The sequence below is a fragment of the Piliocolobus tephrosceles genome, chromosome 14 (assembly GCF_002776525.5).
Source record: "Piliocolobus tephrosceles isolate RC106 chromosome 14, ASM277652v3, whole genome shotgun sequence".
Classification (NCBI taxonomy): Eukaryota; Metazoa; Chordata; class Mammalia; order Primates; family Cercopithecidae; genus Piliocolobus; species Piliocolobus tephrosceles.
This window is the reverse complement of record NC_045447.1, coordinates 41,873,683-41,898,067: the sequence shown is the minus strand read 5'-3', so window position 1 is coordinate 41,898,067 and position 24,385 is coordinate 41,873,683. Positions and strand designations below refer to the sequence as shown.

Here is a 24,385-nt window from a genome sequence, read left to right as displayed (position 1 = left end):
TTGTCTTTCCTCTAAAGCATAGTTAATATTGACCTTGATCCTAGAAACTCTGACTTCTTCATTATTCTAGGAAATGCCAGAGCCAAGGTCACTTGTGCCCAGTGCTATACTAGGAAATGTATCATAACTGGATCTTGAAAAAGTATGCATATGTATATATAAGCTTATTATAAATTATACTGATATAATACATTTTACATAATTGACAAATAAAAAACATACAATATCTTTATTGCAAATTCCATTCAGCCAATTAATTCTCATAGAATGCTTTCCTTAATTTCTGCTGAATTCATCTGTAGCCAAGCTATGATTGCAGTTGATGAGTGAACATAGTTTCAACGTGATTATTGGTTGATATTTTTATTTATATTAATGAGTAAGACAAATGGGAAAGAACAAAGACTAGATGTAAGTCAGGACTTGTTTGCTGATTGTCAGGAGTTACTTTGCTGAGTGGGGTAAACGTTTTTGAATTCTGGAAGAATATTTTCTCAATTATTTCTGCTATGCACTCTGCAATAGCTACAAACATATTTTTTAAAATCTGCAGTATTAACATTTTCTCTGTCACTTTACAGGCAATCTACAAAACAATAAATCAAGCCCTTATTTGTAGTGTTTGCCTATTGCCATGATATAAACATTCCCACTGTGGCTGATGTCAAGCGAGGTGATATCACTGCATATGGAGTTGGAAAGCGATGCACAACAGCACATCATAACAGTGTTTACATTATACAGATGTAATAAGAGCATATCCCAAGAGCATAGATGGTAGTAAAAGGTAGCAAAACAATTGGAAAGTGATGAGTTTTGTTGTTTAGAGACAGGGTCTCACTGTGTTGCCCAGGCTGGTGTCAAACTCCTGGGCTCAAGAAATCGTCCTGCCTCAGCCTCCCAAGTATCTGGGACTATCAGTGCCCACCACTGTGCCCAGCTTGAAGAGATGAGTTTTGAGTTTTTTTTATCTTTGTTCATAATATAACTTATTTACTTATAGGTTTATATAACTTAATTTTTAAAAACAATGGTGGTGCTTCACAACTGGCTTGCAGAATTCCTTACGGTATGACAATTGGTTCTTCCCATTTGGCACAAGCCAGCCTCAGCACCTCTACATCTACCTCAGACTTCTAAGGCAGGATTCTGGGGAATGAACAAGGGGATTCATGGGATTCACAAAAGCAGGGCAGGGCTGGTGCAGAATCAGACATCCCAAAGTACACATGGCTGCATTGCAGAAGGTATCACATGGATGCACACTCACATGCATTCTACACACACCCCTTCCTCCTTCCCTAACCCACTCTGCACTGAGAAGTGGGAACCATTTCTTCTGTGCCCACAAGGTGGTCAGTGCCCTGCTCAATGAGCACAAACAGGTACCTCAAAAGTCTTGGGCAACTGATGCTTCTGATCTCTGCTCCTCTCTGGGCCTCAGTTCCCTGGGAGAGAGTTCCATGGAGTTAATCACCATTCCCTGAGCCACTTGCCAGGCACTGGACTGGTCTCTGAGGACAGAGTTGAGTTGGCCACAGCCTGGAAAACCAGGGAACTCTGGAGCTCCAAGAAACCACCTGAGTGAGCCAAGGACTGGGGCAGAGGAGGGGGAGGTGAAGGGGAGCCTGACTCCCACACTTGCTTCCTCTTGGGTAAATCATCACACCTTGCCTGGCTTCAGTTCCTCGTTTTAAAAAAGGGCTGATACAACCTACCTCATAAGATTCTAGTAAAGGTTGAGTTAGGTAATATAAAATAGCAGAGTGCCTGGGACATAGGGACACAATAAAGTGACATCAATCAATGAAAACTACTATCATAGGTTTAACTTACTACTACAGAGTGATCATGTTAGGACCAAAAAAAGCAGAAGGATGTGGGAGACCCCCCCGCTACAGATGATCAGTGGCACATGTTGAAGAATGGAGGGAGGAATAGAGATAACTGTGTTCTAGAAGCAGCACATAGGTGTATGTCGCTCTTCAGATTGGCCCTCATTTTGTTTATCATTTAAAATAAAAATTTAATTGACATTGTAATTCTACATATTTATGGAATACAATTTGATGTTTTGGTATATGCGTATGCTGTACAATGATCAAATCTGGATAGTTAGTATACCTATTGTCTTATACATTTATCATTTATTTATGTCGAGAACATTAAAAACCTCTGCTTCAGCTATTTTGTAGTATGCAATACCTTACTGCTAACGATAGTTACCCTACCGTGCAATAGAACACCAGAATTTATTAATCTTATTTAATTATCACTTTGTAACCATTCACCAACTTCTCCCCGTTCTTCCTTCTCCCATTCCCTCCTGGTTTCTGGCAACTACTGTTCTACTTCCGTATCACCTTTTTAAAAGATTCTGCATGTGAGTAAGATCATTTGGTATTTGTCTTTCTGTGTCTGGCTTATTTCACTTAACATAATGTCCTCTGGGCTCATGCATGTTGTTGCAAATAATAGGATTTCATTCTTTTTTATGGCTAAATAGTATTCCACTGTGTATGTACCACAATTTCTTTATCCATTCATTTGTTGTTGAACACATGGGTTGATTTTGTACCTTGGCTATTGTGAATAGTGCTGTGGTAAACATGGGAGTGCAAATACCTCTTTGATATACTGATTTCATTTTCTTTGAATAAATACCCATACTGGGGATTGCTGGATTGTATGGTAGTTCTTGTTTCAATTTTTTTGAGGAACTTCTATACTATTTTCCATAATGGCTGTACTAATTTACATCCCCACCAAAAATGTGTTCTAATTTACATTTTCTTTGGATAAATACCCATACTGGGGATTGCTGGATTGTATGGTAGTTCTAGTTTCAACTTTTTTGAGGAACTTCTATACTGTTTTCCATAATGGCTGTACTAATTTACATCCCCACCAAAAGTAAATGTTCCCTTTTCTTCACATTCTCACCAACACTTGTTTTGCTTTGTCTTTTTGAATAGCCATTCTAACCGTAGTGAGGTAGTATCTCATTGTGGTTTTGATTTGCATTTCCCTAATGATTAGTGATGTTGAAATTTTTCGTGTTGGCCATTTGCATGTCTTCTTTTGAGAAACGGCTATTAAGGTCTTTAGCCCATTTTTTAGTTGGGTTAAATAACTAGTTGTGCTGTTGAGTTGTTTAAGTTGCTTATATATTCTGGATATTAACTCCTTGTCAGATAGTTTGCAAATCTTTTATCCCATTCTGTAGGTTGTCTTGTCACTCTATCAGTCATTTCCTTCACTGCACAAAACCTTTTTAGTTTGGTGTAATCCCGTTTCTCATTTTTGCTTTTGTTGCCTGTGCTTTTGAGGGTTTATTTTAAAAATCCTTGCCCAGCCTGATTTCATCAAGCATTTCCCTGATGTTCTAGTAGTTTCATAGTTTTAGGTTTTCCATTTAAGTCTTTAATCCATTTTGATTTGATTTTTGTATGTGTATATATTTGATTTTGTATGTAGGGGTGTCTATTCTCATTTTTCTGCATGTGGATATCCAATGTTTCCAGCCCCGTTTATTGAAGAGAGTATCCTTTCCCCAATGTGTGTTCATGGCACTTTTGTGAAAAATCAGTTAGTTGTAGATTCATGAATTAATTTCTGGCTGTCTGTTCTGTGCCATTGTTCTACATGCCTGTTTTTATGCCAACACCATGCTGTTTTGGTTACTATAGCTTTGTATTAGTAGTATATTTTAAAGTCAAATACTGTGATGCCTCCAGGTTTATTTAGGATTGCTTTGGCTATTTGGAGATTTTTGTGATTCCATATACATATTAAAATTGTTTTTTACATTTCTGTGAAGAATATTATTGGTGTTTTGATAAGGATTGCATTAAATCTATAGATTGCTTTGGGTATTTTATAGCTATTTTAACAACATTAATTCTTTCAATTTATGAACATAGAACATCTTTCTATTTATTTGTGTCCTCTTTAATTTCTTTTATCAATATTTTAGTTTCCATTGTAGAGATCTTTCACCTTATTGGTGAAGTTTATTCCTAGGGTTTTTTGCTTTTTGTTTTTTCTCTCTCTTTCTTTCTTTTTTCCTTCCTTCCTTCCTTCCTTTCTTCCTTCCTTCCTTCCTTCCTTCCTTCCTTCCTTCCTTCCTTCCTTCCTTCTTCCTTCCTTTCTTCCCTTCCTCCCTCCCTCCCTTCCTGCCTTTCTTTCTTGTATAGCAATGATATTTATTTGTACATTTTGATTTTGCCTCCTGACACTTTATTGAATTCATTTATTAGTTCTAATAGTTTTTTGTCAAGTCTTTAAGATTTTCTAGATATAAGATTATGTCATCTGCAAATAGGAACAATTTGACTTCCTCCTTTCTAATATGAGTACTCCTGCTCACTTTTGGTGTCTGTTTGCATGAAATATCTTTTTCCATTCCTTTACTTTCAGTCTATGCTTGTCTACCAGTGAGGCTCATCTCTTATAGGCAGCATATAGTTGAGTCTTGTTTTTAAATCCATTCAAGAGCTTACCTTAAACTGGATAATTTAATCCATTTATATTCACAGTTATTATTGATAAGTAGGATGTACTCCTGCCATTTGATTGTTTTCTGGCTGTTTTGTAGATTCTTTTTTCCTTTCTTCCTCTCTTACTGTTTACCTTTGGTTCAGTGGTTTTCTGTGGTATTAAGCTTCGTTTACTTTCTTTTTCTTGTTTGTGTGTCTGTTTTAATTTTCTTTTTTTTTTTTTTTTTTTTTTTTGTAGTTATTGCGACACTAACGCAGAGTCTTGTAGTTATAATAGACAACTTTAAGCAGATAATAATTTAACTTTGGTTGCATAAAAATACTCCATACTATTTTTTCTCCTTCCACAATTTATATTTTCATTGCCTTAATTTACATCTTTACTGCATGTTCCTTAGCCACTAATTTACATCTTTACTGCATGTTCCTTAGCCACTAATTGTAGCTCTTATTGACCATTTGATTTTTACTTTTCATACTAAAGAAATGAAAGATTTACATAGCACCATTATAACACTGGGGTAGTATCAGTTTGGTTATGAATGTACCACTACTGGTTATTGACTTTTAGCTTCCAGTTGTAGCACTCCTTTAAGCATTTCTTGTAAGGCTGGTCTAGTGGTAATAAATTCCCCCAGTTTTTGCTTATCTGGGAAGGTCTTTATTTCTCTTTCATTTCTGAAAGATGATAGTTTTGCTAGATATAGTGTTCTTGGTTAACAGTGGTTTTGTTTTGTTTTTCAGCACTTTGACTATGTCATCCCATTCTCTCCTTACCTGCAGGGTTTCTGCTGAGAAATCTGCAGTCTAATGGCGATTCCCTTATATGTGACGTTATGCTTTTGTCTTAAAGCTTTTAGGATTATTTCTTTGTCTTTGATTTTTGGCCATTTGATTATAATGTGCCTCAGAGAGGATCTTTTCGGGTTGAATCTAATTGGGGATCTTTGTGCTTCCTGGTTCTAAATGTCCATGTCTCTCCCAAAACTTGTAAACATTTCAGCTATTATTTTGTCAAGTAGGTTTTCTGTGCCTTTGTTTATCTCTTATCCATCTGACATTTCTATAGTACAGATATTTGTTTGCTTAATGATTTCCCTTAAGTCTCATAGACTTTCTTCATTCCTTTTTTTAGGTTCAGAAATGTATATATTTTTTACTTACAAATATTCATCTGACCAAAATTCAGCATAACCTTTATTGAACACTTAACAATTGTCTTGTATTTAAAATAATATTTCATTCAAACTTTATATAGTTTAGTAAGGTTTTTATACAGCAAGCAATGCTTAAAACCTGCAAAATCTGTAGAAAAAAGATTTTCACACAAAATAAGAAAAGAAAAATGTGACGTATCCCTCATACACACATACACATTCATTCTGGCCCATGTACATGCAAGTGCGCGTACACACACACACACACGCACCTGTGTGTTCACACAGACATATTCATTCTCACTCACAAAGTGAATAGTCTTCAGCATAGGCAAAAGACTGTAGGTCCAAAGGAACATGATTGATTGTTCTGATAAAGAGTCCATGTAGCTAAGAAAAAACTAAAACAAAACACAGTAATCTTCTGAGGAAATTACTACTTCAAAAAAATGTTCTGAAGGTGAATTTGAGATCTAAGGCTACTAAATTACTTTTGCACAACGGCTCCCTGCAGTCCAAGGCAACTTGTGCAAATAGAAGGAATCAAATGAAACTAGTTTCTGTACTTTCTTAAACAAGGATGTAGGATGTTCACAGGTGCCTAGGGGCACTCTCATCATGCCAGGTACTGCTGCAGGGTCATCTTTGCCTTGTCACAAAGGTCTGAATCTGGTGGCTGACTCAGTTTGTGTAGAATATCTATGATGCCCATGTCTCATAATTTATCCTGGCATTCTTGTGAACCTTCCTCTTCATTCCATAAGAGGTTTGATATACAAAACATCGCTGGAAGCTGCAGTTTGACATGTGAATGGTCCATGTAATATTTGGTTTTCTGAAGGATATCATCATTGGCCATAATAGATTATTTTGCTGTTGTCTCATGTTCTATGTTGGCTAAGATGCACAGTATCTACTCTTTGACCTTAAAGTTAGGTTCCCCTTCCAGAATAAGGATGACAGCTTGCATAATTTGCTTTCCATGAGTACTCATTATTTTATTATATGAGGCTAGGTCAAGAGGAGATTTCTAAGAAGTCCCAGTGTCTTCATCAGCACATTAAAATCTGAGTCTGATAATAACCAGAATAGCTTTCAGTACTCAAGCTTTGTAACATGTCTGCTTTTATTTTTTGTTCAGCCTGAAATGCCACATTCATTAAAGCCCAAATTCTGCTCACTCACAAAGCAGGATTTTCACTCTAGGTTAATCCACAAAGTAACTTTACAACTCCTGATTTTAAAATTGACTCTTTCCTTGGAGACAATTCAAGATTACATACCATGGAAGATGCTACTACTAGGATCTCATCTGGTGCATTTTGTAAAACCTTCATTAAAGGTTTTTACAGCGTGTGATCCTAGAAACTGTTTTGAAGCTGCTGTACAGATCTCGATAAATGGTGCATACATCTGACAGCAGGTAACTGCACCTTGACACTAGACTCAGACAAACCAGTCACAGTTCAATCCATCATATTTTCAGTCTCAAGGCTTTTCTTCTGAATGTCTTCATCATTTGCTCCAAGAGAGTTGTAGAGATTGAATGCAGCCTGGCAGAGTTCATGAGCATGTTTTTTTTTTTTTTTTTTTTTTTGAGACGGAGTCTCGCTCTGTCACCCAGGCTGGACTCTGTCATCCAGGCTGGAGTGCGGTGGCTGGATCTTGGCTCACTGCAAGCTCCGCCTCCCGGGTTTACGCCATTCTCCTCCTGCCTCAGCCTCCCGAGTAGCTGGGACTACAGGCGCCGGCCACCTCGCCCAGCTAGTTTTTTTTTTTTTTTTTTTTTAGTAGAGATGGGGTTTCACCGTGTTAGCCAGGATGGTCTCGATCTCCTGATCTCGTGATCCGCCCGTCTCGGCCTCCCAAAGTGCTGGGATTACAGGCTTGAGCCACTGCGCCCGGCCTATGAGCATGTTTTAAATCATGATCAAGCCTTTTAATATCAGTGATGGCACTCGACGAGTTGGGATACTTGAAATAGTCAGCAAACATGGCAATGAGGTGATCAGTTATGCTAGCGATTCTCTGTACCTCAATATCTGGTTCAATCAGATAGGCAAGTGTCTCAGCTCCTTTAACTCTCTCCTCTAGTAATCTCTTCTTACTGCACATTTGAACCAAATAAGGCAATGTCCTTAATACAGTTGTTATCTGTCTGAATTGCTCCAACTGCACACGTTAAACATTTTGCTGAAGTAAACTGTATCTCAATATGCTTATCCCTCTGTAACATCTTCACAAAAATCTGTGATAACAATTCTCCATCAACCAAAACATTTACCAGGGTAAAACTGAGAAACATTTCAGTGCTTGCATTTGAACTTTGTAGAAGAGTGAGCTTAGTAGGTGAGCAATATTCTTAACTGCACCATGGCTAAATAAAATTGTTTGATGATCTGGCCCTTTACAGCAGTGTGAGACGATCCGACAGAGGTACTCCTGGATATAGTGGAACCTGCTAAGCAGTGCCATGAGGTGCAGTGTCACTGTGGCATCTGTAAACAGTAGCTCCTTTGGAGTGACAGGACTGGAGAATTCTGGTAACTTTCATTCATGGTCCAAAAGGAAGCTCATGCAGATTGGGGTCTCCAACAGGCACACCATCTTGAGCCTTCCCGCTTGGCTGCTCTCATTCTTTTTTATTCTCATTTTCTTTTATTTTTATTCTCATTTTCTTTTCTGACTAGATTATTTCAAAAGATCTGTCTTAAAGTTTCAGAATTCTTTTTCCTCCTTCCTCTTGTTATCCTCCTTTTTTTCTCTTCCTCCTTCTCCTGTGGTCCGTTGCCAGCCCCATTCTGCGTCCACTTCTTGTACTGTGGATATTGAGCACATCCTGAGTGCTCCTACAATCTGCGGCCATGTTGGTTGATGCCTTTACTCTGATCTAGTCCCAGTTGCTCTCTATCTTTCAAGGTCTTCTGGTAATTTCCATGTCCCTGATAGAGCCCCTTCTTGCTTTCTAATGTGGTTATGCATTTTCTCTCTCTCTTTCTTTCTCTCTCTCTCTCTTTCTTTCTCTCTCTCTCTCTTTCTCCTTCCCTTCCTTCCTTCCTCCCTCCCTCCCTCCCTCCCTTCTTTCTCTCTCTCTCTTTCTTTCTTTCTTTCTTTCTTTCTTTCTTTCTTTCTTTCTTTCTTTCTTTCTCCCTTCTTTCCTTCTCTATTTCTTTCCTGTCATTTTGAGGGTTTTGTATGGGGTGGGGAGACTGGAATATATGCTCTGTTTACCTCCCTAAAAGCAGAAATCTGACTTTTACAGTTCTATCACACACCTGACAGTTTGGGTCTCACCCAGCCCTCCCCACAACTTATCAGATATTTCAGATCCATGGTTAGACATAACTGTGGAGCACTGGCGTTTTAAAGACTTACTGGGGAATATGCCATGCTTGTGGAATCCCCAGAGGAGTCCTCTTCTCTGAGATGTCTGAGGGAACAGTAGGTGCTGGCTAGGGAAAGAAGGTCAGCAGTTGGCTGGTGGATGCTGTAGGAGCTGGGAAAAGCATGAGTAAAAATGTGGACATATATGATACAGTGTGCTGTGGTGGCTTTGTGGAGATCAGAGCAGAAAGAACAAAGTGTGGTGGGAGTCCCAGAAAGAGGCATCTCTTTGAAGAGAAGCCATAACACTACTGCCATATGTTTTAGACATGAGACAATGACAATCCTGTCTCGCAGATAATGGGGGCTGGAGAGAACAGAGTCTGCAGCCTGTAGTCCAGTAGTCTCTCTCCTGGCCCAACAGCCCAGCAGGGGCTCAGGTGTGAGCTGACGTTTCTTGACCTTGACCAATGCTAATTTCTTGTGAAGAATGCTTTAGTCTCAGGGCCCCTCACTCACACAGCACCCTTCCAAGGCTCTGGGAGAGTGGGAAGAACCCTGATTAGGTGTTTACATGGTCATATGTCTCCCTTAAAATATGAAAAAGTAAGACATTTTATAGTATTACTTTAAAAGCATGCCAAAGTTATATGAGCTTTGAGCCCCACAGAACTGAATTCTGCCCCTAAATGAAGGACTTAGTTCCAGTTAGCAGAGAAGTTGGTTAATAATCAAGCTGGAGAAAAAAATATGAAAGATTATTCTACTTAGGGAAGACACACTACAGGTGAGCAGCCTTGGCTCTGAGAAAGTGAAGTTTAAAAAGATCAAATGGTCTTAGTGGATGGTCTTAGGCCAAACTTCTTGACAGTGATGTTCAAGGCCAAAGGATGAATGACAACAGCAATGACTGATGATATGTATGTGATATTTTTGGCCATTTTGCAGGACCAGGCAGTTAAATGGCACCTGTACCAGCTCGGTGAACATGGAGCTCTTCCTTCATTACTCCCTCATCCCATCAGTAAGTAAAGGCAGGGGAAGGATGAGGAGGACAGGAAAGGGCAGTTAGGCTGCTGCCAAACACAGACTCCCAAAGAGACCTGAATAGGTCAGAGGAGAGAGATCAGCTGAGTTTCCTTCTAAAATGTTTTATACTATGTACCAAAAATATGGCAGAAGAAGGCTTTGCGGGCCCAAGAATCAGGCTTCTGGACTTTTAGGAGAGTCAAACAGGCTTTTCCAATGAAGTAATGATGGCTCTGAGGTCAGTTGGAAGATATAGTTAAGGATATTGCAGACAGAAGGGAAGAGCACATGCAAAGGCTCTGGGGAGAGAGGGAGAAGACAGAGTGGGAAGAGCTGAGAAGTTCAGCCATGATTGGGGTGAAGAATTGAGGCAGAGAGGTCTGGGGAGGTGGGTAGGGCAGACCAGGCAGAGCCCTATGGGGCTCTGTGTTAAGTTTTGCCTTCATTCTAAGTACAGTAGGAAATAATGGAAGTGTTTCCAGCATGAAGGTGGCATGATCAGATTTATGTTTTTAAATGATCTCTCTGGTTGCAATGTGGAGATCGAGTTGGAGGTAGGCAAGAGATGAGGCAGGAACACCAACTGGGAGACTTGCAGGGATCCGGGTGAGACGTGATTTTATCACATCCTAGATGATGATGTCAACTCCAGAAGTTCAGGAGGTGAAAACAATAGGAATTGTAATGGGCTGGATAGGAAGGTTAGGAAGAGGGGGAGGTTGAGGATGACTTCGGTTTCTAACTTGCACAACTGAAAGGATGATGGTAGCTGCCATTTACTCATTAAGGAACATTAGAAGAGATCCAGGTTTGGGGCAGATATAAGACATACTTGGCCAGGCACAGCAGCTCATGCCTGTAATCCCAGCACGTTGGGAGGCCGAAGCAGGCAGATCACTTGAGTCTAGAAGTTTGAGAACAGGATGGGCAACATGGCAAAACCTCCTCTCTACAAAAATTAGCAGGGGGTGGTGGCACGTGCCTGTGGTCCCAGCTACTCAGGAGGCTGAGATGGGAGGATCCCCTGAGCCTGGGAGTTTGAGGCTGCAGTCAGCCGTGATCGTGCTACTGCACTCCAGCCTGGTGACAAAGTGAGACCCTGTCTCAAAAAAAAAGACGCATACTGAAACTTTTGATAAAAGCTTTGAGAAGCTTTCAGTACATTAAAAAGAAATATCAACTGTGTAGTTGGTTAAATAGTTTTGGAGCTCATGGACAAGGTCGGCGCTGGAGATTCAAATTTAAGTCTTCTGGGTATTTATTATCATTAAAACAAGGACATGAGGCTAGGCACAATGGCTCACACCTGTAATCCCAGTGCTTTGGGAGGCCACGGTGGGAGGATCACTTGAGGCCAGGACTTTGAGACCGGCCTGGGCCACATAAATGAGATCACCAGAGAAGATCAGGTAAGATGAGTAGCCCTTGGACTGAGCTATAAGGAACTCTGCAGCAAGGGCTGGGGTAAAGAGTGATCCAGCAGAGGATGTTGAGAAATAATGGGGAAAAATTAAGAAAGCATGGTTGATGAAGGCCTAGGGAAGAGAGTACTCAAAGAGGAGGGAATGGTCAACTCTTTAGAATGCTGCTGAGAGATCAAGCTAGATTTGGACTTCAAGTATACATGGGACCAAGCCACAAAACGATCATCAATGACTTTGGCCATAGCTGTTTCAGCAGAGTGATGAGGGTAGAAGCCAGGTTCGGGGTTGAGGAGCCAGTGAGAGGTAAGGGAATGGAGACACAAGTGTAGACAATTCTCAAGAAGTTTCTGATAAAGGCAGGAGAGAGAAAGAGCATCATGTTTGTGAGAACATGACTGAATCCACAGAAAAGCAGCAAAGAAGGCTTTGCAACCTGGTAGTTATTACTGCCTTTTGACAGATGAGGAAACTGAGGTACAGGAAAGTTAAATCTCCCTCTCAACTAGGATGTGAGAGAGACCAGATTTGAACCTACATCTGTTCAGGGCAGCAAAAGGGAAAACTCAGTACAGAACATTTTGGTAGCTCAAGGATACATTCAGTCAGCCCCCTGGCTCCGGAGTTTGAGGTGTCACTAATGTTCTGTGCACTCTGCTAACCCACACATTTGTTTTCAGGGAGGGCTCAGAGGCCATGCTGAGGTTGAACATGCCAACTAACTCTCATCTTCTATTCTTACAGCTCTTCATCATTTTGATCTTGTCCTTCCTCCAAAGACGAGAGCATCGTAAACAGAGAGATGATACCTCTTACCTGCTGGGGAACCACTTTGGCATTATCATGTGAGTTGAGTCAACCACTACAGCTTGGGGTACCCTGTGGTTGGAGCCAATGCCAATTATGAAGTCAGATAGCTATCAGGACCTCTCCTCCACCTCTACCCCACTGTGCACAGCCCTGCCTCTCCATGCCCCAACTCAACCAAAGCTCTCGGAGTTCAGAATTAGTTTCCAAGCCATTGCAGCTATCAGCACCCAGGGCTGCTCAAATATGCTTAAATCATCTCAGAGAGACTTAGCCTACTATGGAAAAGACCTTCCCACACTTGAGACTATGGCTACCTCAGGAGGCAGGAGAGAGAGAGCTCCCTGTGACTGGAGACAGCAAAGCTTCTTGTTAGGATGGCACCGTGGGTCATGCACCAGGAGAGCTTTCCGAGCTTTTCTAGCTCTGCCATTTTGAGTCTCTGCAGCTCATATCACATTCTTCCTTGAGTTCTGATTGTTCGTATCTCTGTTTCATCACTTCTTGTCATCATCTTCATCGTCATGCAGTTAACATTTATTGCACACCGTCTGTGACCCAAGCACTGAACCATTTGCTTTGCCTACATTATTCTAACAAATCCTCTTGCCAATCTAGCATGGTAGAAGTTGTTATCCTCATGCAAGGAATGAGAAAACTCAAGCTCAGAGAGGTTAAGTGACTTACCCACGGCCACGCAGCTAACAAGTGACAAGAGCTTTAGCCCAGATCAGCCTTATATTATTTTGAATCCCTCCAGTGTTATAACTTGAGTAAGCTCAAGCTGTGGACATGCTGAGGTCTCAGCCAAGGGCTCTGGAGAAGAGAGAGAAAGCACAGATGTCAGAACTGAGGCAAGGGGTGACCTGAGCTGCAGGTGAAAGATTCATTCTGGATACAACCCATTGGGGCAGTCCACACTTTCCAAGCTGCCAGGTCTGAGACCCATGGGTTGAGGCATAGAAAGAGATTGAACTGGTGGATAAAGACCTTCAGTTCTGCCCTAGGCATTTAACATGTAGGGGCTGGCACAGGACTTTATAAAAAGTAGGAGGTCTATAGCAGTTACATTCAACTACTTTGAATTACATTGATAATGACACAATTGACTTGCTCTCTGGCTACTTTCCCACCTAAACCCCTGTTTGTCTGATAATTTTGGCCACTATCTTCTCTGAGCAATAACCCCTCACATGTGTGTGACACTCTGCAGGTGATAAAGCAGTTCGTCATTTGCTGTCCACAATGACTGTGATAGGGGCAGAGTAGGGTATTCTATCTCTGTTTTAAAGATGAGGAAACTGAGTCTCACATAGCTCTTAAGTACTATAGCTGGGATCTTGATTACAATTCGATTCAATTAAACAAAATGCATGTCCACAAACCTGCACTAAGTGCCTACTCTTTCCAAGGTCCGGTGCTAGGTCCCTACCCCAAAGGAGTTTATAGTTTACTAAACAAGTGGAGAGCCACGGTTATAGGGAAGCAGAAATTCTAAGTCAGAGAGGAAATAATATGACAGACATAGACCCTGTCTCAAAAGGGTCTGGTATGGTGGCGCCTACCTGTAGTCCCAGGTACTTGGGAGGCTAAGGTGGGAGGATCGCTTGAGCTCAGGAGGTTGAGGCTGCAGTGAGCCAAAATTATACCATTGGCCGGGCGCGGTGGCTCAAGCCTGTAATCCCAGCACTTTGGGAGGCCGAGACGGGTGGATCGCGAGGTCAGGAGATCGAGACCATCCTGGCTAACACGGCGAAACCCTGTCTCTACTAAAAAATACAAAAAACTAGCCGGGCGAGTTGGTGGGCGCCTGTAGTCCCAGCTACTTGGGAGGCTGAGGCAGGAGAATGGCGTCAACCCGGGAGGTGGAGCTTGCAGTGAGCTGAGATCCGGCCACTGCATTCCAGCCTGGGTGACAGAGCGAGACTCCGTCTCAAAAAAAAAAAAAAAAATTATACCATTATACTCCAGCCTGGGTGACAGAGGTATGCTGAACACAGACATGAACTTAATGCTGAGGGGACACAGATGGGGTAGCCTCACTGGCGGTGGGTGAACAGGGAGGTTTCCTGGAAGGTGTGCTCCTTCTGCTGAGCCTTAAAGGTGAAGGTGAGTGAGTGAGCCAATGGGACTCCCTGCCTGCAGTGCCTGGCTCTCCCTTCCCTCCTGAGTTTTCATTAAGGCCCATTTAAATGGCCCTTTTCATTCAAAGAGACCTTTTTCTTCCCCCAAATGCAACTGTTTCCTCTGAACTTTACAAAGCTGTCTTGGTTAGAAGAAACAGATATTCACTCAAGCTTGTTTACATTAAAGGAAGAGAAAGGATTTTTTTATTTTTTTATTTATTATTTATTTATTTGTTTTTTTTTTTGAGATGGGGTCTAGCTCTGTCAGCCAGGTTGGAGTATAATGACATAATTTTGGCTCACTCCAGCCTCAACCTGTTGGGCCCAGCCCATCCTCCCAGCTTAGCTTCCCGAGTACCTGGGACTACAGGTGGGCACCACAACACCCGGCTAATTTTTGTGTTTTGTAGAAACAGCGTTTCTTGTTGTTTTGTGTTGCCCAGTCTGGTCTCAAGCTCCTGGGTTCAAGCAATTCGCCTATCTTGGCCTCCCAAAGTGCTGGGATTACAGATGTGAGCCACTGCACCTGGTGACAAAGGATTTCTTTTTTTCTTTTCTTTTCTTTTCTTTTTTTTCACAAAGTTAGAGGTCTCACATAAACCTACAGAACAGGCCTCATGGAAACTGGATCTCTTGAGATGGGAATCTGTGGGAGACTGATTTTGTCTCTCTCTTTCTGCCCCTCTGTGTCACTGGTGCCTCCTCAGCACCATTCTGCCATTTTCCCCTCTGACTTAGAATCTCTGCTTCCCTATAACCTTGGCTCTCCTCTGGCATTGACTGTGATCCCAACTTTTTATGACTTTCCAGACAAGTACTTTAACAGCTAACTTGTTCATGTCCTTAGGGTCACAGATTGAAAATATAAGCTCAGACATCTGATCAGCCCATCCAAAGACAGGCCCATAGTCTAGTCAACTGTGGCTAGGAAGGCATGATTATGTAGGGGAGGCAAAATTATTTCTCTTAATATTTTCAGCTGGGCCTGATATTTAAATTGACATAAGACAATAGGAGAAAAGTATACACATTTATTTAATGTAAGTTTTATGTGACACAGGAGCACTTATGGTGAAGTGAAGACCCAAATGTACAGTTAGAGTTGAATACGTACACATGGAATTAGACAAAGAATAGTTAAGTTGTGAAAAAGTAACTAAGTTGTGCGTGGAGACTAGAAGACAAGTTATTTAAATAAAGTCTGTACTAAATTCTCTTGGCCTCAACTTCCTGTCCCTGATGATAAGAATGTTATTTTCTTTCTGTATAGGGAGAGCATTTTTTGCATAGAAATTTCGTCTCCTGTTTTTAAGAAATAGCATGAGGGTCAAAGTGATCTTCTTGTACCTGCTGTTTTTTAAATGTCTTTAACTCAAAATAGTTGATATGCCAGAGTAACATATTTTAGGGTGCCTATTATTTACTTCTTCAAGCACAGACATAGCAAACGATACCTAGACCCTCATTGGGGATATTAGAAGGAAGAATTCTCATAGAATGTGGCTGTATGAGGGCAGGCTTCCCCAAATCTCTCAGACATACATCTTGTTTTGGTCCCTGAGTCATTCTGTCTGTGTCTCTTATAGATGAAACTCATCCCATTTTGCTTTCAAGGCTTCTGGTGTCCTTGCTTGTATCTCTTGCTCTTCTTGGAGCTCCTCCAGAGCAAGAGTTTTGTCCTCCTTACTTCAGTACCCTGAACTCATGCTTACCCCTAGGCCTGGCACAGTGGGCCCCATGAAATGTCAGTTGCAATGAGCAGCTGACTATTCAATAATCCCTCCTCAGGGTGGGATCGCTACTTTGGCGATGATCTGTGGGAATGTCTCAGAGCCACCTTCTGGCCTCACAAACTGTTTCTGTTGTTTGCAGGCCTCTGGACTTCGTGGGCACTTTCAGTAACCGATGGTCCTATGGAATCGCCTTTGGGGCCACAGCTAATAAGGTCATGTTTTTGTTCTCAGAAGGCTACCAGCCCCTGCAGATCCCGCAGTGGGCCCAAGGTACTAGGGCTGCCTCATACCTGCTGGAAACTACATCATGGAAATTCTTGCTCTCAGAGACCACATGGCCCACGCTCTCTGGGATTAGGGGATAAACTCTGTGAATGGTCATGTTCTTGCCAGCCTGTTACTTGCCCAAGGTCAACATCTAGCCCACAAATCTTCGAAGCTTCTTTGTGGGGCTTTCCCCAGTTACATTCAGAGGTCCTTTAGATATGATGTATCAAGTCTTAGGAAGTATGTTCTTCCTCACCTACCTGCCAAAAGCTCTCCTGTGTCATAACCATGGCTGCCTTCTTGATATTGATGAGCCCTATTCCTCCTCAAATAACAATACTTATGTTTTTGGCCATTAGTCTGAGGTGTCATCTTTCCCCATGCCTCATGCTCCCTCTGAAGGAGTGTAACTCTAAGCTACAAGTTCACTTTTCCTTTATACAATCATTCTCAAACCTCTCTGTCCAGTACAGTTTCCTCTCATGGGCTCCAAGCCTATATGATCAAATGCCCACTAACAGGTCATTAGTCTTTAAGAAAATGCAAATTAAAACCAAAATAATATGTCATTACACACCTCTTAGACGTACACAGTTTGAGAAGTTTTGGCAAATGTTTACATCAGTGAAACCATCACCACAATCAGGATAAGGAATCCCAGAGATTCCCTTGTTCCCCTTTGTAATCTCCCCTTTCTTCCCCTCTTCTGTCACTGCCCTCACTTGCAAGCAACCACTAATCTACTTAGTTTGCATTTTCCAGAATTTTGTATAAATGGAATCATACAGAATGTACTTTTCTTTGGTCTGGCTTCTTTCAGTCAGCATAGCTATTTTGAGATTCATACACATGTAACATGTGTTAGTAGTGTATCCTTTTTTCTTGCTGAGTAGTATTCCACTATATAAATTGACTACAGTTTGTTTATCCATTCACTTCTTGAGTAATATCTGATTTATTTCCACTTTTGGCCATTGCAAATAAAACTGCTGTGAACGTTTGTGTACAAGTCTTTTCATGCACCCATGCTTCAATTTTCCTTGAGTAAATACCTATGAGTAGAATGGTTGGATTACACAGGCCATATAGTAGATCATACTTTTAAAGGCTGAATTACATAGATCATATAGTAGATCATACTTTTAAAGAAACTGTCAAACTGCTTTCCAAAGTGATTGTACCACTTTAGATTATCCCCATCAGTATGAGAGTTCCAGTTTCTCCAATACTGGTACAGTCTAAATTAAATTTTAGTTTCTAAATTTAAAAAATTTAATTTTTTTGTAATTTAATTTTTTAAATTTTAAATTTTCTAAGGAGTGTATAGTGGTTTCTTATTGTGGTTTTAATTTGCATTTTTGTAGCAACTAATGCTGTTGAACATATTTGTATGTGCTTGTTTGCTATTCCTATACTTCCTTTGATGAAGCTTCTATTCAAATCATTTGCCTATTTTCAAAAATTGGGTTTTTTGCTTTCTTTTTAGTGAGTTTTGAGAGTTTTAAAAATATATTTTGGGTATGAGACCATTATCATACACATATATGAACTGCAAATATTTTCTCCCAATCTGTGGCTTGAATTTTCATCCTCCTAACAAACTCCTGTGAGGGGCTGACATCACTTTTGATGAAATCCAATTGACTCATTTTTTTTCTTTTATGGTGCTTATGGTGTCATATAAGAAATATTTTTCCTAACATAAGGTCGTGTAGATATTCTCCTATATTTTTTTCCAGAGTTTTATAGCCTCAAATTTTGCTTTGAGGTCTGCAATACATTTTGAGCTAATTTTTTTTTTCTTTTTTTGCATATAGTATATAGGAGGAGGTGTGAATTGAAGTTTTTTTTTTTTTGCAGTTGGATTGCCAAATAAAAAGTATTCTAGCACTGTTTGCTACAAAAGTCTGTCCTTTGTCCACTGATATGCCTTTGCACCTTTGTTGAAAAGCAATTGGTCACATATGTATGGGTCTATTCTCAGACTCTATTTTCTCCTATTGACCTATTTGTCTATCTTTGCACCAATACCATACTGTCTTCATTATTATAGATTTATAATAAGTCTTGAAATCAGGTGGTATTAGTCCTTCAGATACATTTTTATTTCAAAGTTGTTTTTGCTATTCTAGATTCTTTTCATTTCTACATGAATTTTAGAATAAATTTGTCAATTTATACAAATAATGCGGGAATTGGGATTACATAATTTGCACATCTTTAGATCCATTTTGGGAAAACTTATTTTAACAATCATGAGTCTTCTGACCCATAAACACAATATATATCGCCTTTTATTTAGAGTTCATTACTTTCTCTCAGCAATGTTTTGTAGTTTTCAGTGAATAGATCTTTCACATCTTCTGTCAGATTTATATCTGTTTTATATGTTTTATTGTTCATTGCTAATATATAGAAATTATTTTTGAATGTTGATCTTATAGTCTACAACCTTGCTAAACTTACTTAGTAGTTCCAGTAGCTTTTTCTGTAGAGTGTATAGTATTTTGTACATACTACATCATATTATCTGTGAGTAAAGGCAGTAGTTTTATTCATTCTTTTCCAATATAGAGGTCTTTTATTTTATTGTTATTGTTTTTCTTAATTGCAGAGGGTGAAATTTCCAGTACAATGCTCAGTGCAAGTGATCCAACCAAGCATCCTTCTCTTGTTCCTCATATTAGTGAGAAAGCTTGTTTTCTAAAAAACACTGATTTTGAACAATTATATTACTATGTGTCTAATTCTCTTAATGTTTCTCATGATTGGGGTTTGTTGATCTATACATTTTGATTTTCTTCAAATTTAGAAAAATTTTGGGCATGGTGAGGCGGCTCCTGGCTATAATCCCAGCACTTTGGGAGGCTGAGGCAGGAGGATCCTTGAGCCCAGAGTTTTGGGACCAGCCTGAGCAACATAGTGAGATCTCATCTCTACAATAATAAAAATAAAATTAGCTGGGCATGGTGGCACATGCCTGTATTCCCCACTACTTGGAAAGCTGAGGCAGGAGGAGCATCTGAGCCTGGATTGTCAAAGCTGCAGTGAGCCATGATTGTGCCACTGCATTCCAGCCTGGGCTACAGAGCAAGACCCTGTAGGAAGGAAGGAAGGCAAGCCTGAGTGGCCTTCCTTCTGTAATCCCAGCACTTTGGGAGGCTGAGGTGGGTGGATCACTTGAGGTCAGGAGTTCAAGACCAGCATGGCCAACATGGTGAAATGCCGTCTCTACTAAAAATACAAAAAATTTAGCCAGCTGTGGTGGCATGCACCTGTAGTTCCAGCTTCTTGGGAGGCTGAGGCAGGAGAATCACTTGAACCCAGGAGGCAGAGGTTGCAGTGAGCCCAGAGTGCACCACTGCACTCCAGCCTGGGTGACAGAGCAAGTCTGTGTCCCAAAAAAAAAAGGAAGGAAGGAAGAAAGGAAGGAAGGAAGGAAGGAGGGAAGGAAGGAAGGAAGGAAGGAAGGAAGGAAGGAAGGAAGGAATGAAGGAAGGAAGGAAGGGAGGGAAGGAAGGAAGTAGAAAGAAAAAGAGAGACAGAAAAAGAAAGAAAAGAAAAGAAAGGAAGGGAGGAGAAATTTTGGCCATTATTTCTTTAAATATTTTTTCTCTCTTTTCCCTCCTTGAGGACTACAATTTTAGGGCATTGGAGTTGTTGCATAATCGATGCTCTGCTCCTTTAAAAAATTGTAGTAAAATATATATAACATAAATTATTCATTTCAATCATTTTTAAATATACAACCCAGTGGCATTAATTACATTCACAATTTTGTGCAACCATTCCAAATATCTATTTTCAAAACCTTTCATCACTCTAAACATTATTAAGCAATAGCTCCTCTTTCCTCCTCTCCTCAGACCCTGGTGTAGTAGTACATTCTCATGCTGCTATAAAGAAATACCTGAGACTGGGTAATTTGTAAAGGAAAGAGTTTAATTGACTCACAGTTCTGCAAGGCTGGGGAAGCCTCAGGAAACTTACAATCATGGCAGAAGGCGAAGCAAACAGCAAACATGTCCTTCTTCACATGGTGGCAGGAGAGAGAATGAGAGCCAAGCAAAGGGAGAAGCCCTTTATAAAACCATCAGATCTCGTGAGAACTTACTCAGTATAGTGAGAATAGTATGGGGGAAAATCGCCCTCCCATGATTCAGTTACCTTCCACTAGGTTCCTCTACCACACTTGGGGACTATGGGAACTACAATTCAAGATGAGATTTGGGTGGGGACACAGCCAAACCATATCACCCTGATAAGCTCTAATATACTTTCTATCTCTGTGAATTTGCCTCTTTGAGACATTTCTTTTAATATTTGTACTTTGTGTCTGGCTTTCTTTCACTTAGCATAATATTTTCAAGAATCATTCATGTTGTAGCATGGATCAGAACCTCATTCCTTTTTACAGCTGATATACTGCATTATACTATGGCTAATAATCCATTTATCTGTTGATGAGCACTTGGGTTGTTTTCATCTTTTGGCTATTGTTAATAATGTTGTAATGAACATTGGTACACAGGTATCTGTGTCCCCATTTTAAATTATTTTGGTTATATACCTGAGAGTGGAATTGCTGGGTCACTTGCTAAGTCAAATCTATGCTTACCTTTTTGAGGAATTGGCACACTGCTTTTCACCATGGCTGCACCATTTTATATTTTTGCTAGCAATGTGCAAGTGTTCCAATTTCACCACATCCTAGCCAACTCTTACTGTTTTCTCTCTCTCTCTCTCTGTGTGTGTGTGTGTGTGTGTGTTGATTATAACCATCCTAATAGGTGTGCATAGCATCTCATTATTGTCTTGATTCATTTCCCTAATGACTAGTGATGCTGAGCATCTTTTTATGTGCTTATTGGTCACTTGTATGTCTTGTCTGGGGACTTGTCTGTTCAAGTCCTGGCCATCTTTTTACTGAGTTGTTTATCTTTTTGATGTTGAGTTGTAGTTCTTTATATATGCTGTATATTAAATCCTTATCTGATATATGATTTGCAAATGCTTTCTTATTCTGTAGGTTTTCTTTTCACTTTCTTGATAATGTCCTTTAATACATAAAAGTTTTAAATTTTGAGGAAGTCCAGATTTTGCTTGTGCTTTTGATGTCATGAAGTTTTTCAGTCTGGCTGGTGAGAACAGGCACTATCCTGGCACTGTGTGACTTGCAGACATGTTTACCTTTAATCTTTTCAAGTGGTTCTTTCCTACACAACCCTGCTGGTCAGCACTCAGCTGAAGACTCAGGGGAACCGTCTACAGATATCTGTCTCCCAGAACTCTCTCTTTGTGCAGCTCCCTCCTCTCCAGTACTATATCCTGCGAATTCTAGCTGTCTTTGTCTTCCCAGAGTCTCAGTTGTGTCTCCTCAACTCAGGCAAACTGCAGGGCTCTGCCTGGGTTTCCCCTGCCTGTACTGCATTCTGCATTAAGGTAGGGAAATTGTGGGGCTCACCTTGTTTGTTTCCTGTCCTTCAGTGATCATTGTCCTCTGCTGCCTGAAGTCCAGTGTCTTGAAAGCAGTTGTTTTATATATTTTGTCTGGTTTTTGTTTCAGGGGGAAGTGTAAATATAGTGTGTGCTTTATTTTCATGTGCTCTTCATATATTCAGGATACCAATTTTCTGTTTGTTTTACTTTGGTCTTCATTTCTAAAATGGTTTTTTTCTTGTATTTCTAAAATTTTTCCTGAGTTATCTAACCTGTCATCAAATCTTTCTTTTCTTTAATCACTTCCTTTTTTAGTTTTTCAAATTCTGATTTATAGATTATTTGTTCATAGATGCTATCATTTTCTTAATTTTTTTAGCTTATATTGAAATATTAGATTACAGTTTCCATCTGTCTTACAGGCCTCTTTCTGGAGTGGTTTTGTGATCTCTAGTGATATTTTTCTGCTCCTTATCCTTTTTTTAAATAATAACTTTGAATTTTGTTTTTTGAGATGGAGTCTTACTCTGTTGCCCAGGCTGGAGTGCAGTGGCATGATCTTAGCTCACTGCAACCTCTGCCTCCCAGGTTCAAGCAGTTTTCCTGCCTCAGTCCCCCGATAGCTGGGACTACAGGTACCCATCTGTGCCTCATTTTTAAGTGAAATAAGTTTTCTTATAAATTCAAAAAGTAAGGCTGGGTCAGACATTATTTCTTATTTTATGGCTTTAGAGTTTCCTTTTTTGTTTTCACAATTGACTGTATCTCTGTCTTTATCTATCTATCTATCTATCTATCTATCTATCTCATTATCATTATCAGTTATCTATCATCTACCTGATATCTGTCTATCATCCATCCATCTACATACGTTATCTATCTATCCATCCATCTATCTCCTCATACTTTCTGAGTCTGCCTGTCTTTTCCACCCTTGTCCACACACCTTATTTCCCAGCTACTCCTCATTTTGGATTCCACTGCCATCAATTTATGCTCAGTAAAGGGCTTTGTCCTGGGAGTGGCCTTAGGTTATTAGTATAGGAATTTCCTGGGGTTCAGACAACTCCAGCATCTTCAGATCCTACTAAGGTCTGCTTACACTCACCTATGAATCGTGGCCTTCAGCTGCATTTTCTCGTTAGTATCTGCTGCAAATTTTGAGTTCTTTAGCTCTTGGGCCTTCAGAACCCCTCTTGCCTTTCTTCCACTTCCTCTTACTCAGATATTGACATCAAATGGGTCTTGTCACCTAGATTTGTTGCAGATGTTGTCTGTGAGTCTTTAGTTTTGTCTTTCTAGCTGCTCTGATTCTATGGGGAGAATTCAGGGAGATTAGAATGTTTTGCTACTGCAACTGCTGTTCTCACCACAATTATTGTTTTTGTACTGATCTTTCCCGCCAGCCCTCCAGCACTCACATTCACATATTACCGACCAGCCAGTTATCTCCCATCCTTTGATGTCCTTCCTTCCCTACTTCTCTCCATTGTATAGTCTCCTGCTTATGTTGCATTGCCTCCAGGAAGCCTTCCCTGATACCCCAAGTGAGGTCAGTGGCTTCATCTTTTGTGTCCTCACAGTAGGCTGAATGTCCCTACCTTACAGGTCATTTCATGCCACTGACTTTCCCACCTGTCTCCCCTGTTGGACTGTCAGCATCTCAAAGCAAGAACCTTGTCCATTCCTCCTGTCCCGAGTTCCTGGCCCAGGAGTCAGCTCAGAGTAGATACTTTGAAAGTATCTAATCATCATGCATGATTAAATTATACTGGATGCTGTTAGTCCATCTCAGAGCTAGTTAGTGGCAGGATTAACATGACCGTTCCCTTGTATGTAAAGTGTGCTGTAGTTAACAAGCAGCTTTGCACATACCATAGCCCCTCTCTCTGAGTCTGGTGCACTTGCAGTCACTATTTTTGATTGTTCATTTGTCTGTTTGTTTATGTAGTCTGTCTCCATCTATCACACTGTGAGCTTACCAAGTACAGGGACCAAGTCTCCTTCATGTCAATAGTAAGCCCAGTGCCTGGCTCCAAATAGGGACCAGGAAGGGCCTGTTGTATGAACGAATGAAAGTCATTCCTGCTGGCCCTAAGCTGGAGCTGTTCCTGACTGGGGGTCAGCATGAGGTACCACAGCTTCCCTGGGACTCCCCTGAACCCAGTGGTAAGAGAAGCTCACAACATCTCTGGCCCTGTCTTCCCAGCCTTTGAGCTTCTGATTGGAGGCATTGAAGTCGGCCTGTCCCATTTCCCCTTCTTTGCCTGCCTCTCGTCGGAGTTCCAGCTGGTCAGCTCCATCCTGGGCTTCTGCTACTCTCTGATCTGGTAAGATGGTCTCTGCCTGCCCCCATGCCCCCGACTTCTTGTGTGTGACTGAACTCTGGGCACGGGGCTGGAGGTAATCTGAGAGCTCCTCTTGGAGGACACCTTTGCCCAGAACTGAGGCCCAGGGAGGGCAGGAGTGACTTGTCCAAGTTCCCATTGTGGGGACTGCATTGGAGGCTTCAGAAGGCCAGGCTGGCATTCTATCTGCTTCACACAAGGCTACTTATGATTAGAATGTTTCTAGAAGTCAGGG

General features: G+C 40.7%; 1 protein-coding gene and 1 pseudogene across 1 annotated transcript in view; one reads left to right on the top strand and one right to left on the bottom strand.

Moving 5' to 3' along the window:
• Positions 1-6,272: 6,272 nt before the first annotated feature.
• LOC111536724 lies at positions 6,273-8,188 on the bottom strand (annotated as a pseudogene).
• Positions 8,189-9,044: 856 nt separating this feature from the next.
• Positions 9,045-24,385, top strand: part of LOC111536832 (stimulated by retinoic acid gene 6 protein-like) — a 38,971-nt gene continuing 23,630 nt past the window's right edge. Inside the window, exons 1-5 of the mRNA XM_023203354.1 lie at positions 9,045-9,097; positions 9,929-10,004; positions 12,175-12,275; positions 16,236-16,366; positions 24,012-24,132. Coding sequence (XP_023059122.1) covers positions 9,045-9,097; positions 9,929-10,004; positions 12,175-12,275; positions 16,236-16,366; positions 24,012-24,132 — 482 coding nt within the window. The remainder of the gene's footprint in view (positions 9,098-9,928; positions 10,005-12,174; positions 12,276-16,235; positions 16,367-24,011; positions 24,133-24,385) is intronic.